The sequence below is a fragment of the Myotis myotis genome, unplaced genomic scaffold (assembly GCF_014108235.1).
Source record: "Myotis myotis isolate mMyoMyo1 unplaced genomic scaffold, mMyoMyo1.p scaffold_m19_p_12, whole genome shotgun sequence".
NCBI classification, from domain to species: Eukaryota; Metazoa; Chordata; class Mammalia; order Chiroptera; family Vespertilionidae; genus Myotis; species Myotis myotis.
Genome location: NW_023416316.1, coordinates 53,805,623 through 53,831,341, shown reverse-complemented (window position 1 = coordinate 53,831,341; position 25,719 = coordinate 53,805,623). Strand labels below are relative to the sequence as shown.

Sequence of the window (25,719 nt, the reverse complement as noted above, 5' to 3'; positions counted from 1 at the left end):
AATCCACATAAGAATCCACATATGAGCAGAAGTAGTCAGTTGTTTCACTAAATAAGTTTTCCATGTTCTATAAAATTCGTCTTTTAATTCCACTTATAAATGTAAAGTTTAACATGGTTGGAAAGGAGAGTAATTAAAAATTACTGCCACTGAATAACCAAATACATCCAAAAAATGCTTACCATCACATAAAGAATGTTTATCAGGCCTGACCAGTTTGGCTCAGTGGCTAGAGCATCGGGCTGTGGACTGAAGAGTCCCAGGTTCGATTCCAGTCAAGGGCATGTACCTTGGTTGCGGGCACATCCCCAGTAGGGGGTGTGCAGGAGGCAGCTGATCGACGTTTCTCTCTCATCGATATTTCTAACTCTCTATCCCTCTCCCTTCCTCTCTGTAAAAAAATCAATAAAATACATTTTTTTTTAAAAAGAATGTTTATCAGTTTAAATGTACTCCAAAGTATAGATCAAGATCATGGACAACAAATTTGTTTGCTAATAAAAAACAACTTGTTTAGGTGATAAACCAAAGATATCATACCAGACAAACATCTAAGAAAATAGTTTTATTTTACATTAAGTGTACTGGTGGAGACGGTACAGATTTCATTTCCCTGTGGTACAAGATTACCTTGAAGCAGGATACATGTTTACAGACATGAACTGTACATAATTTCCAAGGCTACTACTGAAGGATGGCATTGGAGGGAATGTAACCAACAAGAGTGGGGGGAGATTTTATGACCCATTCTTATGTTTGGGTCCTATTAAGACAATGCATAATCTGCATTCATCATGAAATCCAAAATTTACCAAAATAATCTTTGTCAAGTTCTAGTTCATTTTTTCCCCACTGGCAAAACCACATGTAAAGAAGACCATAAATTTCTTAGTTATCCTGACTTTCTTCTCACATACTCATTCTGACATCCCCAAACTGATTTTTAAGAACTTCCAAGTAAGGGATAATTGGAACAAATATTACATTGAAAAGCAAACACAAACACAAATTTAAAAATGGAGTAATAAACTCAAGAAGTAGAATATGAAAGTTAAAATTATATTTCATTTCATCGGAGTTGTCAGGGCATGCATGGCTCTTGGCAAAGTGTAAACATAGCCAGATTAAAGGAAAAACAAGTGGATGTTTTTCAAGAGTTAATTCAACGTAAGGATATTTCTATTAAATGTAACTCTCCAAAGGAGTTTAGCACGTGATGACAGTGATAGTATAGCTTGAGTCATTACTTCTTTGGTCAAGTAACTATAGCATTAAGCAGAAGACTAGTCGCATTTATTGGGCAAATACAGTATTCTAGCAAATATAACTACAGACATTGCATTGAAACATAGGTAGCAAGTGTTATATTCATCATTGAAGCATTATAACATCATTAACTCTAGGACTGAGGAAAGAAGATAGCATATGTGAAAATGCTTTGTAAACTACGATGTAAAGTGCAAAATAATGACTCACAGGAGACATCTTTTCTTAGACAAAAATGCTAAAAAATTATATCCTTTTCCTGTGACCTTTTCTCTCACTTAACAAAATGGGCTCTTCAAATCCTTGTTCCCATACAGATCAAATATTAGAAGGCAATGGTGTTGTTACTGTATCCGGCATTCATATGTATCTACTGGATACCACCTATGCTCCAAAATCTTCCAGCTGCTACTTCATATTTTCATAGGGAACATAAGCTCTGGCTGAAAAGATGATTTTGTGAGAATAGAATTTCTGGCATTAAGTCAACAGGAAAGTGAGAAGTTGAGGGCGTTTTCCGATTGCCCCTAATATGCTTCAGGTAGACCCTGCTATATTGTCTAACTGAATGCTGGTCTGGTCGATGTGAAGTAGCCACTTCTAGTGTCCTTTCAAAGATATTCTCAGGGAAGGTCTGAACTCAGCAGGAAAAGGATGGAGGTCATTAATTATGACTGCGATTCTCCAAGAGGGAGGAAGGACATTTATGCCCCGAAACTGTTCTCGTTGGAGAAATACTCACTGAGGTATTTAGAAGTAAAGTAATAGCATGTCTGCCACCTTTTTCTTTAATTTGGAGAGTGTGTTTATGAAAGCTGGGGACAGCGAAACAAGGAAGGGCTTAGGGTAGAAGCAGCAGGAGAGAGCCTGGGCAGTGGCTCCCTAGAAACATTATAGGAAAGAAGTGAGCCGTGGCAGGGCTGCTGTCAGCTCAATGAAAAGTCAGAGAAAAGGGGGCCTTGGGACCAGGTTCATGGGTTAAGCCTGAGATGAGCTGCTGCTGCCATTGCTCCCCTGGTTGCAAGTCTCCTGGGGACCCTTAAGAGTTTAGGAGAGAAAAGTCAAGATGCACGCCTGCGAGGGAAGAAAGGTGGGGCATGCTCCGCCTGTCTGCCCCTTTTTAAGGTGAAAAAAAAAGTAAGGAAGTGTGTGTGTGTGTGTGTGTCTGTGTGTGTGTGTGTGTGTGTGTGAGAGAGAGAGAGAGAGAGAGAGAGAGAGAGAGAGAGGAGGGAGGAGAGAGAATGAGGTCAATGTAAATTGTTAACAGGTGGGAGAATCTGGATGAGGGGTATATAGTGATATAGTGATTTTGGGTACTATTTTTGTAGCTTTTATGTACAATCTAACATTATGTTAAAATAAAAGGGTTTTAAAAATGCCTGCCCCATATTTGGAACTCCTCCTGTGGATGTGGGTAACATGCATAAGAAAGAGGAAGATGAAAAGCAGCAAAAGCCCATTAGTGCAGCTTTAGGAAGGTGGTGAAATAATGCCGCTGCGAAAACGAGTGTTTAAAAAGCTCACATAGGGACAAACCAGTCCAGAAGGAAGCCGGTACTGTTGCTGGTTTAGTAGCAATACTGGAGTATTTGGTAGCTTTTTCCCCTCTTTTGAGACTAGTTCCAAATTAAAAACAGAAAAATGGGTTGATTCCTTGGAACTCCTTTCCATTTTGAATCTTACAATGAGCACTCAGGAAACAGAGCCTTTCTCATTCTGTCCATCCAGCTTACCCATCTGGACGTTGATAATGTGACACTCCACTGAAGTTTGCTTAGCTGCCTCCAACATATAAGATACAGTGTGCCCAGGTCACATGGTACTCCTACGTCCCCAAGCCTACTGAGGCCTGTGCCAAGAAGAGTCAGATAATTAATGCCCCGATGACTGATGCTACCCAGGTACTAAACTAGGCTTCCAAAATAAATGATTATGTATTGGTGTACTGATCAGAGAAGAAAAAGAACTCCATTTCTATGGTATGGCAGTGCCCCTGAGAGCAGTGATTCTTGAGACTGACAGTATCTGGGGATAGAGTAGGTCATGCAGCCAGGAAGAAATTCTGCTGTATTGCTTCAAAAAAGGCAGAAGAGTTCTTCCCTTTTTTAAAAGTAATAATGAAATGCGAACATTGAACTGGAACACGCGGTGTTCCTCTGGGCAGGATGATTCCTGGGTCCTTGTCCAGGTGGGTTCAAAGAATGAAACTACGGACAAAAGGTGGAATAGGAAAAGGTGGAACTTTATTGAGAAACAAGCACAGACTCCCATGTGGGGAGGGGGAGAGAGTCCCACTAAGTCCCTTTTTGCTACGGTTTAGAAAGGCTACAGTTCTTTGTGTCTTGCTATCCCCTCTGATTGGTCACTATAGCAGCTCCAGAGCTCAAAGCTCATGAGAGGTTCCCTTCTTCTTCTCCCTTATTGTTTTTCTATTCCCTTTGGCCTTCCTCTTCCCTCCCTGAAAGAGTGGCTTCCTTCCCATTATTCTGTAAATGAATACCTTCTGCAGCTCCCAGCTCCCTTATTCTATGGAAATGTATACCTTCTGGCAGCTCCCTTATTCTGTGAATGTATACCGTCTGCAGCTCCCAGCTTTGCAGTCCTGTGGTTCTCCCCCATAGACCCCTTTATTCCTAAAACTTCCTAAACCTGCCTATTTTATCCCTAAAAACCCCTTTCAGTTAAGTGGAACAATAACAAACACTCAAAAGATGTTTTAATATTTCTTTAACCAACAACCTAAGTTCCAGGTGACTGGGTTTGGCTGGTGGGAGGCAGGGGAGGGACTGGGGTTCTATCTTCCAATCAAAAAGGAAATGTTGCTACCGCATTCCAAACACAACACTTAGAGGCAGGACTAAAGTGTACTTTAATTTAGATGTTCACTGCTCCATCCCTAAATAATGGCTGGGCATTATGGAAATACTAGAGGCCTGGTGCACGAAATTCATGCACTGGGGGAGTGGAGTCCCTCAGCCTTGCCTGCATCCTCTCGTAGTCTGGGACCTCTTGCTCCTTACCGCCTGCCTTCTCGCTGCTCTTTATCGCCCGGCTCACTGCTCCTTGGCTGAGCAGCGTTCCCCCTGTGGGAGCGCACTGACCACCAGGGGAAGCTCCTGCATTGAGCGTCTGCCCCCTGGTGGTCAGTGCGCATCATAGTGACTGGTCATTCTGGTCGTTCCACCATACAGGTCGCTTAGGGTTTTATTATATAGATAAGCATTGATTAGTCATAGCCTCTGCCTTCCAGGTGATAATAGTGAGGGAGAAAAAGATAGTAATATTATTCACCAAGTTGAAATGTATAGCCTAAAATTTGCACAATAGGAAAGTGACAAATGAAATTATGTTCATAGAATTTTGTCAGACTTTCACCCCATTGAAATATTTAGCCCTAGAGATAAATAAATGTATTTTAAATAATAATGTGCTTTTGCTGCAGAAAGATTTTTTTTGGTGAATAATTCCTAGTCTACCATTAAATCATTAAGTTTTATAATGTGACTAAAATCACTGAACTCAGTCATTAAGTTATACTTGTTAGTTCCTTATGTCATTATTTCTTTGCAATACAATTTTATTATCACCTTTTAAAATGATAGAAGACTAGAAAGTGGTTTGAGATTCTTGTTGATTATTTCTTACCCTTTTCTGCACTTTAAACAGTAACTAATTTTCTGTCTAAAAATGTATACAAACATCTATCCGAGTCCTAATATCCTCCACTCATGTGAAGAGACTGTAGGATGCGTGTAAATATTTCTGAGAGTAGCAGACAAGTTCATTACCTTCCTTTGGTGAACTTGTCCATGTTTAGCCTCAGCTACTGTGACTAAAATCATGAGGGTCCGTTGGTTTTTAATGCACCTTATTCTACAGAGAGGACATTCCTAAGTTGAAGTGGCCAATTCTTACTTAGGCACTAAGCATTCCAAGTATTACTTCTATGCAAAGGCACTCAGTGCGGAACTTAGCAACTCAGACTTAGTATGTGTAGGACAAGAAGCTATTTTACATGTAGTCATACTCCCGTTTTCTTTGAAATGGAATAAAGGGAAGAAAGGGAAAAATGAGTAGTAGAAACAATTCTAATCTCATCTTTTCTTATAAGCACCAAAGAGTTAAGCTATTAATCAAATGGGAAGGACAGAAAAACTAATGCTTAATGAGCTCTTTCTGTTTAGCAGGCTGAACGCCAGCTATTTTATATATATTAAACTCTTAAAGGCATTTAGCTGATAAAAGGCAGAGCTATAATTCCTTGACTTCAACTCTACCTTACTCTGAAGCACACATTCTTTAATTTTTTTTTTATTTTTTTAATTCTATCATTTTTTTTCTTAACAAAATACAAAATATACTCAGTGTAGAGCAAGCATCTCAAACTCAACAGCTAACATGGGCCAAATAAATAAGGTTTAAGTTTATGTGGGCTGCAAAAAAAAAAAAAAAGCTTTAATTTTCATAGAAACGTAGGTTTATTTCGATAGAGACATGCTGAATACAAAGGGCTGACATAAATGAGTACTCGATTATGAGTATTCGTTGTGGCTGCATGCGGACTGTGGGCCGCAAATTTGACATACTTGGTGTAGAGGAATTGGATGAAACAAGAGCTAAACAGAAAAACAAAAACATATATCACCTATAACTCCACCACCCAATGATACCACTCTGAATATTATAGGATATTTTTATCTCCAACCTTTTTTCCTAAGCATATTATATTCAAAACTGTTTTCGCTGTTCATAAATCTATATATATAAAAGTCTAAACGACCCTTATGACTGGAATGACTGGTCGACCAGTCACTATGACGCATATTGACCACCAGGGAACAGACACTCAATGCAGGAGCTTCCCCCTGGTGGTCAGTGCGCTCCCACAGCCAACCTTTCACAGCCGACCAACCTCCCTCATTCCTGCCTGTGGCCAGCCAACCTCCCGCGGTCCCTCCCCCAGGCCAGTTGGCCCTGACCTGCCTTGATTGGGGCCGGCCAGCCAACCTCCCATGGTCCCTCCTCCCATCTGCCCCCTACTCCGGCAGGCCGGCCAACCTCCTGCAGTCCCTCCCCCTGTCCGTCACCCCCGGCTGGCAGAACCCAGTTGGCCCAACCCCAGTTGGGACTGGGTGAGACAGCCCTGATGACCCTGATCACCAGCCAGGCCTGGGGACCCCACCCATGTACAAATTTGTGCACCGGGCCTCTAGTAATTTTAAAATATAATTTACATAGCTAAACAAATTTCTATCATATGCACATAAATAACCTACCTACCATTACTGGTCATTTAGATTATTTTTATTTTTTAATCATGAATAATACCAAAATTAGAGACTATATTTTTGTGTGCATATTCATTATTTCCTTAGGGTAAGTAAATTTCTATATTTATCCTAAATGTTCCTGGCACCAGAATTGCTATGTCAAAGAATATTTTTTTCCTTTTTTAAATACAGTGTCAAGTTTACCTATAAAGGCACCTTGAACATACACACTTCTGGCCCGTGAGAAGACTGCCTGTTTCTCTCCACTCTTGCCAAGACATGGCCTTGCCATTCTTTTCTCATTTTGCAAGAAAGGCAAAAAAGTCCTTTGTTTTACACATATACCCACAAACCCAGGAGGAACTCATTGAGCTTTTATTGTGTTTTACACTGGAGAGCTTTCATCTGAGGTTATAAATCCATGGCTTGTAGACACAACATGCTACAGCATTTTTTCCCATAGTGAATGATTGTAGAGTTTGTTTTTTTGATGAATAACTGGAATTGCCAATTAACAATTATAATGAATAGAAGTGTCTGAACATGGAATGTTCTGTCTTGTGATCCAGGGAAGTACCCATCACTGAAGAAGTTGAAAAAAAAATAATCAGCTGACTAGCATGCCAGTAGGGAATTGGTCTAGATGACCTCTATAGTTTCTTTCTACCTTAAGGCCTTTGTTGCTCTTTTCTTTGTTGTTGTTGTTATTATTATTAGTAGTAGTAGTAGTAGTAGTAGTAGTAGTAGTAATAGAGAAGCAAGCAAGAATTTATTGATGACTGAAAAAAATATACGTAGGACAGTAAAACAAGGAAGGGCATAGAGAAGCGACAGGAGAGCCTGGGCTGGGCTGCCTTGGCTCACCAGGAAGTCAGAGAAAAAGGGACTTTGGAGCCAGGTTTCGGGGGTTAGCCTGGGATGAGCTGCCTCTGCCCATTGCTCCCCTGGTTGCAAGTCTCGTGCAGTTCCTTGGAGTTTAGGAAATGCACACCTGTGGGGAAAGGAGAAGGGGAAGGGAATGGCTGGGTGTGCTCCCTGGAGGGAGAGCAACCTGGGACCTAGCTGTCCCTGCCCATTCTCCCCTGGTTGCGAGTCTCAAGAGGTCCCTTAGAGTTTAGGAGATACGTGATTATGTGGGAAGGAGAGGGGGAGGGAATGGTGTGGGAGTGACCCCTGGAGAGAGAGCACCCTATGATGCTCCTTCCTATTTCTAGAGATTATTGACTCTGTATTTTTGCCTCATCAACTGCAATATTTTTATACAAATAGAGTGATTCTCTCTGACTGCTGTACTTTGTCAGTAATCTATCCAAAGTGGCAGCACTGTAAGTTATGCTTTGAAGCAATATATACCTATAATCAATACCAGAGTGTTTGCTGACTCTAGAAAATTAGCTGCAACATGAGCTCCTAAGAGTTTCAGTTTGAAAATTATGCATGCACGTATAGTCACAAAAATATATGTATAATTATAGCTAAAGTATGTAAGAAACCAGAGGTATGCTTTCATGTGTTCAGAAAATTTCTAGGAGGATACATAAAATATTATTCTTAGTAGTTGTCTCTAAGGAGGGGAAATTGGGTAAAGGGATGTGGGGAACTTTTTCTAGTATTTTCCACTTTAGATCATTTTATACTGTTTGCATGTTTCAATGACTGCATGAAAGAATTTAATCATCATAATTTAAGATTTTATGAAATTAAGAGAAAATTTGGAAACAAAGTTAACCACACCAATGAAAAGCCAATCAGAGCTATTTATCATTAAATTGTCAGCAAAGGAACTACCAGTATCTGAATTGAGCAGCCTTACAAGTTGGACTTTATCACCAACTTGTGATAAAGTGACTTGTGAGGAGGGACTTTTCTTCTCAATTTCTTCTCAATATATGGAAAGTTGGAGACTTAAGTCCTAAGTTAACATACAGAGAGAAAATTCCATAATTTTAATTACAAACAGGTAATTCTGACCATTTTTAGTTTGCATAAAAAGAATCCATGGTATCCATCAAATCTTTTTTAAAACCTTAAAAATTATTCAAGAAAAGCTGATGCTGATAGTAGAGGAGGACATGCATGTGAATGTGATATGCCCCCTAGAACTTAGAAATGAGGGAAATTATCCCGAAAATCTGAAATTAATCACAAGATATCAGAGGTCAGGATTGAACTATCACCCCTAAAGACAGTCCAGTGTGCCCGACTCCTGACTGATGGGATTAACATTTTGAAGACTAAAATGTGTCAGTTAGAATATAGGCTTAACTGCGATGGACATTCTGCCTGACCCAACCAAGGCAGTTTTTTAATTAGTAACTGGTTGAGGTTTATATGAGAAGTGATAAAATAGGATAAAAATTAACTAGATAAACATTTCTTAAGTTCTATCAGGAATCTGTTTGTATTACCTAACAGATTAGGTTCTCAGGGGTGAGAACAGAACAACATATACATGGAAACTGTTTACAGTACCAACTGGCATAATGTAATCATCCAATGCATGTCAGATGAAGGAAAATGAAATCTAAAACAACAAAATTATGTGAATGTATATATGTATATATATGTGTATGTATATATGTGTATGTGTATATACATCATATCACCCACAGAGCAGAGCCGATCAGGGGGTTGGGGCACCGCCACTGTCACACTCAGGGCAGGGCCGATGGGGAGGTTATAGCTCTACCCCATCACACACAGAGCAGGGCCTGTTGGGGGGGGGGGAGGTTGGGGTGCCGCCCTCTATCACCCACAGAGCAGGGCCGATCAGGGGGTTGGGGTGCCGCCACTGTCACACTCAGGGTAGGGCCAATGGGGAGGTTATGGCTCTACCCCATCACACACAGAGCAGGGCCTGTTGGGGGGGGGGGGTTGGGGCACCACCCTCTATCACCCACAGAGCAGGGCTGATCAGGGGGCTGGGGCACTGCCCCCTGTCACACACAGAGCAGGGCTGATCAGGGGGTTGGGGCGCCTTCCCCTGTCAGGAACAGAGCAGGGCCCATAGGGAGGTTGTGGCCCCGCCCCCTGTCACACACACAGCCGCAGGGCAATCGGGGTTTGGGCGCTGCCCCCTGTCATGCTGATCCCGGTGCCGGGAGGCCTTGCGGCTCCACTGATCCCGGTGCTGGGAGGCATATTACCCTTTCACTATATAGGATAGAGGCCTGGTGCATGGGTGGGGCTGCCTGGTTTGCCCTGAAGGGTGTCCTGGATCAGGGTGGGGGTCCCCAGTGGGGTGCCTGGCCAGCCTGGGTGAGGGGATGATGGCTGTTTGCAGCTGGTCACACACCCTTCAGGGTGGGGGTCCCCACTGGGGTGCCTGGCCAGTCTGGGTGAGGGGCTGAGGGCTGTTTTCAGGCCAATTGAAGCTCCCAACTGCTCCCTTTTTTCTTATTTTTCTTTTTTATTCTGGGCCAGGTTTAGCTCTGGCTCCAGCTGAGGCCTCTGCTGCTGAAAGCAGGTATCTGGTTTGTTTCGGTTCTATAATCGAAACAATGTATAACTCCAGCTCTGAGATCCTGGCCGGCTGAAAGCAGGTTTCTGGGGTTTTGTTTAGCTTCTATATTTGTTACAATGTTTCTTAAACTGCAAGCTCAGAGGCCGGCAAGGCAGGCGGGGAACGTTGTAGTCCTCCGTCACTGAAGCAAGCAAGCCTCATGTTAGTTTCAAGCTGCCTGGCTGCCGGCCGCCATTGTGGCTGGCAGTTAATTTGCATATCGCCCTGATTAGCCAATGGGAAGGGTAGCGGTCGTATGCTAATTACCATGTTTCTCTTTTATTAGATAGGATATATGCGAAGAGATTGAAAAAGGCCTGAGAGGATTCATACCAAACTTCAACAGCAGTTTCCTTTGGGGTATAGAATAATATGGGGGGAGCTAAAGTATTGAGAATAAGTGAAGGGAGACTTTTGTTTTCCTTTTTCTTTTCTTTTTTAATATATATTTTATTGATTTTTTACAGAGAGAAAGGGAGAGGGATAGAGAGTTAGAAATATCGATGAGAGAGAAACATCGATCAGCTGCCTCCTGCACACTCCCCACTGGGGATGTGCCCGCAACCAAGGTACATGCCCTTGACCAGAATCGAACCTATGACCCTTGAGTCCGCAGGCCGACGCTCTATCCACTGAGCCAAACTGGTTAGGGCTTGTTTTCCTTTTTCAATATGTCTATATTTCTGGAAGTTTTATAATGAAAGAGCATCTCTTCAATTTATAAAAAGGAAACAATAATGTTTTTGAAGAAATACCAATGGATCCATTGGTAGATATGTGATGAAATTATTGTAAAAACGTGCATTCACAGCAAATGAGCACACTTCATGGCACTCACATATAGTATGATTTGTGAGTAATTTGGATCCACCATGTAGCCAGGCTCACAGTGGCCCTTGCCTGAATAAATGGCTGAGAAACCAATTCTAGTGACTTAGTCAAGTTACTTAACCTCTGTAAGCCAGTTTCCTTATCTATAAAATGAACATATGCATATATAACCCATGGGCACAGACTAGTGCAGTAAAGGCCTGTAGTGGAGGGTGCCAGTGGGGTGGAGGGAGTCAATGGGGGGAAAAGGAGGACATCTCTAATACTTTTAATAATAAAGATAAATTTTTTTAAAAGAGTGGTTGGGCTTGTAGCACCAATTTTTTTCTATGACAGATAAAGTATGTCTAACTTTGGTAAAAAAATAAAAGTACATGTTGGTATAGCCATTTTAACATACATAGAAATTGGATAATAAATAGACATAATAATAAAAAATAGCTACATATAAACATCCATGTCTTTAGTTATTCCTCCTGGGAGAGCTGTGGTAAATAAGGATACAGTTTAAACTATTTAATATTTTGAAATTCTGAAAGAAAAGCAGATATATACATTTAATTCTGGGTGTCAACAAAAGCATAGAAGTACTCTCAAGCATGAAATGTAATACTACAGTCATGGTTAAAAGTTCAGATCCTGTGGGGAGGAGGGAAGCTAGAAGGGGTCAATGGGGAAAGAAAGGGTACATCTATATTACTTTCAACAATAAAGGTAAATTAAAAAAAAAATAAAGCTCACATACTGACTACAACCTAGCTCATCTCCTTACTATCTTGGTAATCTTAAGCATCAACAATAAGCCTCAGTACTTTATAAGATAACTGTGAAAATTATGTTTAGTTACAATAACTATAAGGTTTCAATGAGATGATACATATAACATGTTTAACAGAGTACCTGGCACATAGAAAGATCTCATTATATGGTGATGGAAGACCTGACTTGGGGTGGTGAACACAATACAATATACAGATGATGTATTATAATTGCACACCTGGAACCTATACAATTTTATTAACCTATGCCACCCAAATAAATTCACAATGAATGAATGAATGAATGAAAGGTCTCATTCTAAGTAGTCTCCAGTTCCGCAGACTACCTAGGATACTGGAAATTAGGTTCATTAACCTATGCTACTATACCAGTGATGGCGAACCTATGACACCCGTGTCAGAGGTGACACGTGAACTCATTTTTTTGGTTGATTTTTCTTTGTTAAATGGCATTTCAATATATAAAATAAATATCAAAAATATAAATCTTTGTTTTACTATGGTTGCAAATGTCAAAAAATTTCTATATGTGACACGGCACCAGAGTTAAGTTAGGGTTTTTCAAAATGCTGACACGCCGAGCTCAAAAGGTTTGCCATCACTGTACTATACTATGCTTGCACTGGAACTGGGGAAAAGCTACCCACATTTCGTTTTTGCTTTTGTATAGAAATGCGGTCCCTATGGAAGATCTAGTGACATGGTTGAAGCTATGATAGTCAGTTTGGCAGAAGCGGTGCCTAAGCTTTCATGTGTCGCAAAGCCGCATTGCCCATCTAGGGCTACTTGTCTAAAGTCAACAGAACAGCCATGTAATTGACATAATACAGTAGCTGTTAACTGTCATCATTCTCACTGTTTTTGAATGCCTATGTAATAACTGATTTTCTGATTTCATTGCGTTCATACGGCGCCTTGGTAGAGATGCCTGTATCCCTATGTGAAAAAGAAATTGTATTCTAACTTGCTCAGAAATGGTATTATAACTTGCGCAGTGCCATATACCAGTGAGTGAAAGAGCCACGGCTAGAATGAGGGACCATGGAAGATGAGCTAAAGTCTCCGCAGGGATAGAGTTTTGGGCCGAGACAGCCTGCTGGGCCTTGTTGGTTTGTATCCTGTCTTGTTCTAGACGTGACTGGAATCCTAGCGTGTCTGATTCCAAAGCTGGTGAAGGTTCCAGCCAACCAGAGGTCCACCACATGAGTAGTGAATATTAACCTTTAAAGAGGAACAACAAAAAAATGTCCTTCAAAGCAATAGAAACACATTCTCAGGGACCCCAGAGAACTCCAGACATAAATCCCAGTTTCAGAAGTAGTAGCTTAAAAGCTAAAGCCTTAGTGTGTGTAAAAGCCTTTTCATTGTGACTCACCACTACAAAGTGGAAGGTAAAAAGGTGTTTTTATGCACGCAATCACCCAAGTGAACACAACCAGTTTTAAAATTGGCGTAAAATGTGGTCTCTCAAGGTCAGGGCTGTATGGTTGTGTAACTTGAATAAAAATGGAAGGTAATTCTTTTTCTGTCAGAATATGTTCCTCATGAGTGTACCAATCATTCAACATACATTCCTCGGGCTCATCCATTTTTTGGAAATGTCACTGTTTTCAAGTTATGTATAAATCCTCAGCATTCTGTCTGTGTAACATTACTATCTTTGCCTGCACTGCCATTAATTTTGAGCCACTGTGTAAGGAAACATGTTTCAACAAGATTTGTTTACTAGAGTAAGGAAGTTTAATAATACTCCATGCACAACATGACAGAAGAATCTACTGTTAGGAATCAGATTTCCTGATCTCCTTTATGTCTTTATCCCTAATATTAATTAAGCCTATAATTTACATAGTTATTAGCACTTTTAATTCCTTGTACAAGGCACATTTGCTGTGAGAAATCTCCTCAGCTTTATCTGTTAGTCTCAACATTTATGTCTAATCTCCACCATCGCATAACACACCTGCTGATGTATTTGTTTGTAATCTTTCTCTGGCCAAATTATATTCCCGTTTTATCTTATCAGCTCTCTTGTGAACTCATCAAGGAAGTTGCCTTCTACTTTAAGCTTCTCAATTATATATCAAAGGGTTTTCCTTAAGTTTTTGTCCAACTTAAAAAAATAACTAAATTTTAGAACCCATGATATAAATCTTGTTGCCTACTTTAGTTGAAGTATTGCTGATGTAAGTGTGAAGTTCGTGTAGTAAAATTCTTTTTGAGGACATTTAAGATAATTTTTCTTTTTTTTCAATAAAAATAAGTTTTATTGATTTTACAGAGAGGAAGGGAGAGAGATAGAGAGTTAGAAACATAGATCAGCTGCCTCCTGCACGCCTTCTACTGGGGATGTGCCCGCAATCAAGGTACATGCCCTTGACCGGAATTGAACCTGGGACCCTTCAGTCTGCAGGCCGAGGCTCTATCCACTGAGCCAAACCAGTTGGGGCAGTAACTTTTCTTTTTACTACAAAATAAGTAAGCCATTTAACACAGGGTACACACATGAAAAAGATCAGTGAGAAAAAGTATCAGTAACATTTTTTTTTTACTATTATTATTATTATTATTTTAAATTTATAGTTGAAAGTATTACAGATATCCCCTTTGTTTGTTTTTGTTTTTCCCATTGACCCCCTCCATCCCACACCTGCCCCTCCTAGGCCTTCACCACAGGATTGTCTGTCCAAGGGCTATGCATATATGCATATGAGTTCCTTGCTAATCACTCCCCACCCTCACACCCCACCTTCCCTCTGAAAGATAACATTTTGATTTATGTTCCAGTATCACTTGATGTGTCTGCATTTGCCTAGAAAACTATTAAAGCAAGAGTTGATGAATTGGGCGAGGTGTTTAAATGCTTTAACAGTAGGAAAAAATAACTAACTTGAGATTGTTTTTACCTCACTACTACATAGCCGGTATGCAAATAATTGGCAAAAATATGGAAATCAGGACACCATATTTTCAAATTAGTTTTTCTAATGGCACTGCAGTAACCATCCCAACATAATAAAGAGTTGACTAAAATCCAGAATATGGCATCTACAAGTAATACGTACTTCTTTACAAACTCTGTAATCAGTAATTATGTAGGAAGGCAAATGTGGGAAGGTGTATTAGACTCCTTCTAATTCCAGGTTCTCGTTCTTTAGTAATTGCTTTTATAATCTCCTGCATTTCAAATTTCTTCCAGAGTAAATTGATGTAGATAATTTTCACGCTCAAGCTAGATGTATGAAATGGACGCATTGAAGTAGCACTAAAACTCTTTACACATACTGTAAAAGTGCAATATAAAATTAATCACTAAGAAATCAAATGCAGGTTCTGACCAAGATTGTTTATAATTATTGGAAAATATTTGGATATTCTGAGATAGTCTAGAACTTGGAGTAATACTATTTGATAAGTAATGTTTAAAGTCCCACTTTTAAGAAAACGTTGCAAAAGGAATCTTTACGCGCTGAAAGAAGTATAATACTCATAACAATGTATTGGTGCCACCCCCCTCCAACAAAAGGAGTCTTTGCATAGAGAGTCGGAAGAAAATTTCAAATATAACAGACCTTGGATGGCCGGCTTTTTTTAAAGTAGATATTTTGTTCCATATTCCCACGGTCTTGAGGCAGACCTGGTACATAGTAGGCACTAAATAAATATTTGTTGATTATTGAATGAACTCCTGTCTGAAACAACCCCTGGCATGCATCCTGAGGGATTCTTTTGATTGGTCTCTTAGTATTTTAGGGGGTGATAAGATATTACGGATGTATAAAAACTATATTTTGAAGGGAAATTATTGGGATACAGACCAGAATGGTCATAAAAACACAGTGCATGGATTCAGATGATATGAGTTAAGTTGTGATTCTGTCCACTAATTAGCTGTGTGACCTTGGCCTGCTTTCTCAACCTTCTCTAAGCCACAATGATCACATTTGTAAAATATGAAAGAAAAGAATTCCTTTCCCAGTATGGTCTTACGCAAATGATATGACAGATATTAAAACACTCTGTGAACTGAAAAGTAGTGAACAAATATTATTGGGCATAATTTGCACAAGAGGTCTGAAATCTATTTCCAATTTTATCATATATTTCCTATGTGTATCTCTTCATTTTTTATTGTATTGTCAAATTTCCTCATCTTTAAATAAAAATCAAAATACTTTACACATTAGGAAAATTTTCTCCCTCCTCCAAAAATCCTGATGGTTACCTTGAATTGGCCTGTCATATCAAATATATTCCTGAAAAATTTCTTTTGCAATATTTTCCTTCCTACACCTCTATTATGTATGGTGCTTATTTATGTTGTTAATAAGAGTTTTGACATTAAGAAATTTGATCACAGAAACAGATTCTCCCCCCTGTTCAATCTTTTTTCAACTTTCTTCCATTACAGTGCATTTCACAGGCCTCTATGAGCATGGATTATAACATTAACTAATAAGAGTTAAGAAAATTATTCATAAAAGCATAAAAGGAGATGAGAGAGACAATGATAAAGTCATGTGTATGGAAAGAATTTAAGACTACTTCCCTGCAAGGCTATGCTGTATTGTGTCCATGGTATACACATCCATTCTAATAGGAAAAGGAGGCTAATTCCTGGAAGTCTCTAGAAAGGTGTGTGCATGGCTAAGGTATACCTTAGAAAGGAGTTATGAAGGCAAGATCAAAGCCTGATAATTCTAGACTATCCAGAAGAAAAATCTATGAACATCTCAAAATAATGAGCATGAAATATGGGGGGCCATGCATAATACTAAGAAGGTTAACTCAGTGCTCATGGTAGAGGATAGACAAGGACATACAAATCATGATTAAGAGATCATGCTCAGCTTCTCTACGTGGAGACACCAGGGGAAGATAGGAAGAACTGCATCTGTTCGGTGTTTATAAGAAAACTGCCAAGTCTACATGAAAACAAATCTGTTGCTTTGCAACTATGCTAAAGCTGAACACCCAGAGAGTTATGCAAAATGGGGGGAAACTCTCACATTGGCCAGGGAATATACTTGTGTTCAGTCCGTTCTCTCTGACGTCTCATAGCCAGTGTTATCATGTGCTCAATGGAGACCTTTATTAGAGTACAAAATGGAACACAAGACATCTGTTCTGGCATGAATTCTCCTAAGTGCATAGATGCTACACATAGAAAGTATAATGAATAGTCAATTTAGCAGTGTGCCTCTGCTGTTACTGTTTCTATTTGCTTTTTAAAGTTTATATATTAAGATACCATAATCATTGCACATAGCAAGATCTGGTTTGGGGAAATAGATTTTTATTAACTTTATAACATTTTCATTAAGAAAAACAGATATATCTGGAAAATGTTGAAGAGGAACAGAATACATGACCTCTATATATACCACTTTGGAATTTGGATTATTTTGAGCTGAAGACAATCAAGACCCAGCAGGCTGGAGGAAAAAATTTTACTTCTCCCTTAACTACCTAAAAGAATGTAGATAGGGGCCTGGTTCAGAAAGAGAGCTATTACCAGAGATAACTTTTATCTGTTAGCCAGGCAAACATCTAATTTCCCAACATCTGCTCTTCTTCTTGGCCTGAGAATTACCTTTGTCCCCTTTGAGGCCCTAGGGCCCTATTCCATTACTTTTCTCAGAGACTCAAATAAGCCTCAACTGCCTAACTTGACCTTGTGTCTCACATTTTATTGGGGTTACCTTACATAAGAAATCAAATTTGTTTTTCCCCTGTTAATCTGTCTTATGTCAATTTACTTGTTAGACCAGCCAAAGAACCGAGAAGAATAGGAGGAAATTTTCCTCCTTAGTAGTGTCTTTAGTTGTTAATAACCAGATGCTTTTTTTTTTAACCTACGGAGTTACAGAACTCATTTGGCTTGATATACTAAAAATAATAAATGGCAAATGAGTACAAGAAATTGGAGAGCCTTAATAGAGAGGCTCCTTGACTTTTTCATTTTGTACTTTCAGCAGCCAGTTACTTAACAGGTATAATAAATGCTTAATAAATACTTGTTGAATAACTAATATGTATAACCTGTGTATCTGGACAGTGAAACATAAATATAGTATAAAATCATTTGCATTACACATGATGTATGAATATATACACATACAGCTACCCATTCATGTGCGTGCATGCACACACACACATGTGTGTATATATATACTTCTCACCTGAGGATATATTTTTATTTATTTTTAAATATATATTTTATTGATTTCAGAGAGAAGAAAGAGGGAGAGAGAGATAGAAACATCAATGATGAGAATCATTGATTGGCTTCCGCCTGCACACCTCCTACTGGGGATTGAGCCTGCAACCCGGGCATGTGCCCTTGACCGGAATCAAACCCGGGACTCCTTAGTCCACAGGCCGATGCTCTATCCACTGAGCCAAACCAGCTAGGGCTGTTTTTATTTATTTTTAAAGAGAGAGGGAAGGACAGAGAAAGAGAGAGGGGAACCTGGATATGAGAGAAACATGGATCAGTTGCCTCCCAAATGGGCCCCCACCGGGGATGAAACCCATAGCAACCTAGGTATGTGCCCTGGCAGGGAATTGAACCCACAACCTCTTGGTGTACGGGAGGATGCTCCAACCAACTGAGGCATGGGGCTAGGGCTATAACTATATATTTTTTTAAACATCTGGGCATTCCATGTAGGGAGAAAATGAATACTTGAGACATACAAGATATAGATTGGCTTTAAAGAACTTGAGAGAGGTTTTTAGTGTTTCCTAGAGACTTCATGTGGTGAAAATTCTGAACATGGGACAGATCTTGAAGACTGGCTTTTTGTGCTCATATGATTGCCAAGATTACTTTAGGCTGTGGAATCCATTCCCTCCAGAGTGTTCCAACTGCAGAAAGAGAGGAGTGAAACACCTCTGGTTACTTCTTTTTAATGCGAAGCTCCGGCAGACAGCATCATTTATGTAGAAAATCCTTCCAACCATCCTTCGATTAGGCCCCTGTTGCAACTGTCCTTTCTCCCCAACCTGGTAGAAAATACTGTTGATTTGCTGTCATTTTCCTCAAAATATTCAGGAAGGAATCATTTCCTCCAACCACTTCATTGTACAAATACACCAAGGCCACAGAGAAGTGACTTGCACAAGAGCTTATGGCAAGTGCCTTTATCTAAATCCATCCGGAATAAAGAGTGTTCCCTGTCCCTGTCCTCCTCCCACCCTCCCTTTCTTGGGCTAACATTTGCAAAGAGCACAGCAAACAATTGCAGATTGAGGACTGAGGGGGAAGGGTAGGAAGTGGTTTTTAGCAAATCCCTGGTCCTGGAGATCACCTGCTCTCTTGGATCAAAACAGTGTAGCAAGCTATTCATGAGAACATCAAGGACAGGACGAATGGGCCATTGTTTTCCGAACCAGCTGTGGAGAATCAGCTCAACAGTGGCCTTGGAACAGCAGCTGCACCAAGGGGCGGAGGCCATGGAGGTGGGAGAGGAGTTAGCGAGCAAGTCAGGCAGCCAGGCTGCAGGCACCCCGCGGCGCCACCTCTCGGCAAACCCGGAAGTGTTTCCGTAATAAGCGCAATGGCCTGAGCCACCTTTGGGAACCTAAAGTGTGAATGGCTCGCAGCAGGCCCCAGATGCTTCGGTAGTAACCGCAAACCCGGGGGGATTGGTGCCCTGGGGACTGGGTTCTGGCCGCTAAATGGACGCAGCCAGGGAGCACCAAGGCCTCGCAATCAAAGTGCACAGAACAGAGCAGGCTCTGCTCTCTTGGCGAACCGTGAACCGAGCAAAGTCCGGGGTAAACAAGCCTTGCAGCGGCTGCCTCCAGACCTGCACCCCCTGTGCGCTCCTCTCCCCCTCTTTTCCCACGCACCGGAACCCACCCCTGCAGCCCTGGCCACCCTCTCTCCCAGGCCCTACCTTCCCATCTCCCATCTCTGCATTTTGCCGGCGAGGCCCATGCCCACAGCTGGCGCACCGCACTCACCATCTCTTGCCTGAGGAGGTGCAGCTTGGTTTCCAGCCTCTCCAGGGTGCTGGAGTGGCTCCGTCTTCCTGGGGAGCCCGAGGTTGGGGAGGACGAAGAGGAGGACGACAAGGAGGGAGGGAGGCTGCAGCAGCTGCTGCTGCTACTACAGCCGCCACCGCCGCCGCTACTCCCCCCACAGGGGTCCCTGATCCTTTCCAGGGGAACCGGCTCCTCCCCACGCAGGGAGCGCACTAGGCTCTCCGGCACTTTGCGCCCCAGCTTCAGCTCGATGTCTCTGAGGTCTGGCACTGTCGCGTCTTCCATGACTTCTCAAGAGCGGTGATAATGGCAGGAAAATGCTGCGCCTGCGAGGTGGCAGCGGCTGCTAAGTCGGCCCCGAGGTCAGAGGGCCCCTCCAGCCGCCAGGGTGTCTATCCGCGGCGGGTCCAGAGCACCGTCCGCTCCATAACCGCCTGCGCGTATCCACCCTGCAATCTGCGCGGGGCGCCCCGGGTCCCCGCCGCAGTCCCCTGGTCGCCGTCACTCCTCCGACTCTGACCAAGATTAGAGAGACCAATTCACCCTCTTCCCTCTTGGCCGCTCCACGGCGAAGTTGAGTTAATTGATATTGCAGAGCAGGGGAGAACGCAAGCACTACAGACCGAGAGGAAATAGAAGGAAAGGAAGCCGGCTTTAGCTTTCTGGGGGGAAATCACATTATAAAACTGTCCATCACGTCCCTGCGCCATTCACTGACTGCCCATCTGGTCCCGCGCGACACAAAATAATGATGTGGCCACACTCCAGCGTCGTTTCATTTTCCAGCCATAAAGCTCCAGGCTTTCAAGGGATCCTCAGAAATCATCTCTGGTCAGTGATAGAGGAGGGCGGGCGAGTGCATGGACGCCTGCAAGGACGTAGTCCGCAGGAGTTTAGGGGCTTCCTGGATGCAGTAGAAATACCCTTCTTGCCATTTAGGACGTTTGATCCAAGTCATTGTGTTCTTGCGAGCCTCAGAAACTTTAAACGGCGCCGGCAGGTGGACCGAGCCAGGGCCAACCCCTGTACCCCTGTACCGTATATCCTAGGCAAGAAGAGCAGCACGTTTCCGCACCCCTGCTGCAGGCAGCAGTTTCAGCGCCCTGTTTTAGTTGGGAGTTCCTAATAGGAGTATTAGATTTCAGTTTTCCCGGCGGAATTGCCTGGCACCTACAACCTTTACAACAGTTAGCGAATATTAGAGGCAGAATAATGACTTTAAAGGTGGTGTCCTACCCCACCCCACCTTCCCCAGTTTAAATATAACTTTAAAACCCTTCCTGATAATTTTATACGAATAAAAAGTAACCAAGTGAGACTGTACAACCAAAATTAATGGTCTTACCTAATGCAACAGTATGTCACTACAAGCAGAAGTGAAGAATTAAATAGCCAGAATAATGCATGTGATTATTGAAGACAGCTATGGATTTTAAAAGGGGGAAGTTGCTGAGATGCTTTTAACTTTAATTATGGAGGGAAAATATTGAGCATAACTAGTCAAAAAGTTGTCGTTGATAATTTGTATTTTCAACTAGTTAAGAGCATGCCAGTCTGTTGATCTGAGATACTTCTACCAAGGAAGTTATTACGGATTATAGGTTTGATTCAACATGGAATTTATGCTAATATCTTCAAGTGGAGGATACCATTTTCAACACAGTACAGTCTAATTCTAGGGTTCCATTGGAATATTTGAAACTATGGCCCTCCTATTTCTGGGACGAGTAAGTATTTGTGGCATCAGTCCTTCCTACCCTCCATTCCCAGGGCCATCACTCAGGTTTTGTCAACACTTGTAACTTCATGGGCAGACATTTCTGAGAGTTTGTTTCTAGACTCATCTAGAAAGTCTAGGGATAGGAAACGGGGCTTCTGAGTGACGTATTTCATGGCAGGGAGAAAGTTGCTGAAGTTCTCTTGTCAGCATGTCAAATATTTGTGTTATTTCTCACCCTTAAAAAAAATAGAGAATAGTTGTAACTTAGGTGGCCCTTTTTGAAGTTGGAACAACCATTTATGGAATCAAAGGAGAACAAGACTAAATCTCAATTCACTGATAAAACTACATGCTTTGTCCTAAATTTGGAAAACCACAGGCCCGTTGCGTAAGAATTGCACGGTGACATGTAATTATGGAAGGCTTGCATGTCAGTCAAGAACAGGTTTTTAAAAATTATAAAACCCTTACAAAGTTCATAATAGAGTTGGCTGAGAAGAGTAACTTACAAATACAATATCTACCTTGAACTTGGTCAATTTAAAAACTTTATTGTCAAATTATCGCCGAAACCGGTTTGGCTCAGTGGATAGAGCGTCGGCCTGTGGACTGAAAGGTCCCAGGTTCGATTCCGGTCAAGGGCATGTACCTGGGTTGCGGGCACATCCCCAGGAGGAGATGTGCAGGAGGCAGCTGATCGATGTTTCTCTCTCATCGATGTTTCTAACTCTCTATCTCTCTCCCTTCCTCTCTGTAAAAAATCAATAAAATATATTTAAAAAACAAAAAAACAAAAAACTTTATTGTCAAATTATCATCAATATAATCTACAAAAAAGGAACACTTCCTTTGCTGTGAGTCACAGACAATAAAATTAGTATTTGATACTGGTGAAAACTCAAAAATAGAAAAAAAAATTTTGCCTTTTAAAGGTCAGCAGAGAAAATTCCTCTGAAATTAAAAATATGACCTATATTGAAAGTAATACTTTGTGCCAGTACAATATAAAACAAATGTTAAGACTTTTACATTTTCTCAGTTTAATGCTTTATGACATTTTGTTTAAAATAGAGACAGTTTGCCCTAGGTGGTTTTGCTTAGTGGCTAGAGCATCAACCTGAGAACTCAAGGGTTCTGAGTTCAATTCCAGTCAAGGGCACATGCCCAGGTTGCAGGCTCGATCCCCAGTAGGGGGTGTGCTGGAGGCAGCTGATCAATAATTCTCTCTTATCATTGATGTTTCTCTCTCTCCCTCTCCCTTCCTCCCTGAAATCAATAAAAATATATTTTAAAAAAGAGGCATTTTGAATGCCGAAATGCTAATTTTCAAAACATTTTAGAATCAATCCAGCTGGTATGGCTTAATGCATTGGTCGGCAAACTGCGGCTTGCGAGCCACATGCGGCTCTTTGGCCCCTTGAGTGTGGCTCTTCCACAAAATACCGACTTCTGGCATTGGGCCACGAAGTTTCAATCGCACTGTACATGCGCACCCGCACGTGGTATTTTGGATGTAGAAAAGACAGACAGAGAGAATAAGCTGGGTAGGTGGATCTTCCTGTGCCTGGCTGAGGCCTCAGAGAGAGATCCAGACAGCAAGCTGAGCCTTTATTTTATAGCCAGAGGTAAACAAGGTAGTGGTCACCATAGTTACAATGTTCTTGTGAGTCTCACTTGTTTTGCCAGCACTTGCTGCATCTCCCACAACCCATTAGCTACCCAGGTAAGATCTAGGGAGCCATAAGGTCAAGCCTAATTATGCTAAAAGGGCTGTGCCCTCGAAGCTGGGACTTGTTTGTGGCTTTGCCAACAGGTCAGTTCGAGGCTTAACCCTATAGCCACTCCCTACACGTGCCCTTGACCAGAATCGAACCTGGGACCCTTCAGTCTGCAGGCTGATGCTCTATCCAGTGAGCCAAACCAGCTAGGGCACCAGAGCAACCATGATATATATGTGTTTTTTTAATTGATTTTTTACAGAAAGGAAGGGAAAGGGATAGAGAGTTAGAAACATTGATGAGAGAGAAATATCAATCAGCTGCCTCTTGCACACCCCCCACTAGGGCTATGCCCACAACCAAGGTACATGCCCTTGACTGGAATCAAACCCGGGACCCTTCAGTCCACAGGCTGACGCTCTATCCACTGATCCAAACTGGTTAGGGCCCATTTTATATTTTAACGAGTGTCCCGGTGCACGGATTTATGCACATTGGAAGGAAATTAATTAGAAGAAATATTTTAATATCGCTGTTCGTCCTTTCCCTATAATAGAAGTGTCAACCAAATTCATGATCAGGATTCTCCCGAATCTCCTATCTACCTACTCCAGGTCTTCTGTGAGGATCAAATGAGATGAGGCACGTGAAAACGCTTCACAAACATTTGGTTAAACTGTAAAATGTTTGTACCTGGCTATAAAGCAAGTCAGGTTCCTGGACTGAAGAAACTGCAAGGAGGCTAGTCACTAGGGAGAGGAAGCCGGGTGTTGTACATGACGTCATTACCTGGCGCCCACAGCAACCACAGCTGAGCTGGGCTGGGCTGTGGGCCGCATTTTGCACCATGGGGCCTTGGCAGCTTCGGCTGCGATTTGGTGAGGTGTTGCTCTGGGGTAGTGGTGGGGCCTGTGTCCCATTTGGGGGAAGCCGAGTGTTGGTTTGTTGGTACCAGGTCCGTGGTGCTGTTTATTTTTAAATGGCCAGTGCGCATCATGGCAGCTCCTGCATTTAGCATCTGGCCCCTGGTGGTCAGTGCGCATCATAACTACTGGTCAGAGGGAAGGATGGACACTTAGCCTTTTATATATATAAATGAGTCCATCTTAAAAGCACTTCGTTCCTGATTCAACCTTTCTTGTCCATCTCTAATCAGTTCTTATTTCCTTAATCAAGAGCACCTGCCAGCAACAGCCTACACTCAGGGTGTTTCTCCAAGGCTGATATGTTGAAAAATAAAATTATGAAAGTAGTTATAGTTTTTTGTGTTTGTGGTACATTTTTTAGAACCAGACTACCTTACTTGTGCTTTCTTTTCTAACTGCCTTATATGTGAACTAGATTTGCCTTTGTTTCTATTTAGACTAAGGAATCTAAGTATGGGTATTAAACTCTGGAGAACTTTAAAAACGGAATTTCTTCCCCAGTTGAATTGTGTTTCCAGAGAAGGAAAGGAAGCCTCTTATTTATCATTCCAAAAGACTCGCACAACACAACACAACCCAGTGGCTACTTTAATAGGAACATTGTTGGACTCAAGATGACAGGTTTTAAAAGAATGTCTCATTCCTCCAAAAACAGAGTGGTGTGGTATATGCTTCACACATTCCATGCTTAGAACATGTTCTGGTATGAGACTTATAGCAACAGTAGACTCAGCAAGACTGTATGGTGTGAGTAATGCCACTCCTTACTCTGCTGGCATTGTGGTTAAAAGAAAAAAGACCTTCCCCCTTCTCCCAGGCACCGATTCAAGGCTTTCAGCATTCCCAGATCTTGCTGGCACCAAGTTCAAGGACTAGGGCAGATTCTCTAACCTGAGACTCCATTCCCCACAGTGCAGAATAATAGCAAGCAGCTTACTGCCTCAAATTACTCTTACTCTTAAGACTTTTAAGAAGTAACTACTGAATGGGTATCAGCTTCTTTGGAACTTTATTTTAAATGTGTAGGGATGCTGTTTCTATAAATATTTTTGTTTAGCTGATGATGTGCTTAACTAACAAGAAAGATGTCATACAAAAGTAAAGAATGTTGGCCCTAGCTGGTTTGGCTCAGTGGACAGAGCATCAGCCTGCAGACTGAAGGGTTTCGGGTTTGATTCCAGTCAAGGGCACATGCCCAGGTTGCTGGCTCGATCCCCAGTAGGGGTATGCAAGAGACAGCCGATCAAAGATTCTCTCTCATCATTGATGTTTCTATCGCTCTCTTCCTCTCCCTTCTTCTCTGAAATCAATAAAAAAAAATATTAAAACAAACAAAAACAACAACAAAAAAACCCTTAAAGAATGTTGATCCTTTCCATTCATAGTAAAGCTGCAAAGATTTTATCCTGTCTATCTATAGGGTGATTTCATTCACCTGTTTTATAGCTGGGTCTCTAACAGCATAGAATCATCTAGTTTATTATATTACATACCTGAGCTACTTATGCACGTGTATGCCATATAGATATCACTGCATCTATCTATCTATCATCTATCTATCTATCTATCTATCTATCTATCTATCTATCTATCTATCTATTTATCTATCTATCTATCTATCTATCTGCCTATCTATCTATCATCTGAAATGCCTCTCCCTAAGGAGCACAGATCCTTTAAATAGTACTCTGATTGGAATCTAATTAATATTTATA

At 41.4% G+C, this 25,719-nt stretch overlaps 1 protein-coding gene across 1 annotated transcript in view; it reads right to left on the bottom strand.

The window, feature by feature from the left end:
- Positions 1-20,661, bottom strand: part of LURAP1L (leucine rich adaptor protein 1 like) — a 46,664-nt gene extending 26,003 nt beyond the window's left edge. The window contains exon 1 of the mRNA XM_036331162.1: positions 19,620-20,661. Within this exon, the coding sequence (XP_036187055.1) occupies positions 19,620-19,925 (306 nt within the window). The 5' untranslated portion in view covers positions 19,926-20,661. The remainder of the gene's footprint in view (positions 1-19,619) is intronic.
- Positions 20,662-25,719: the final 5,058 nt, after the last annotated feature.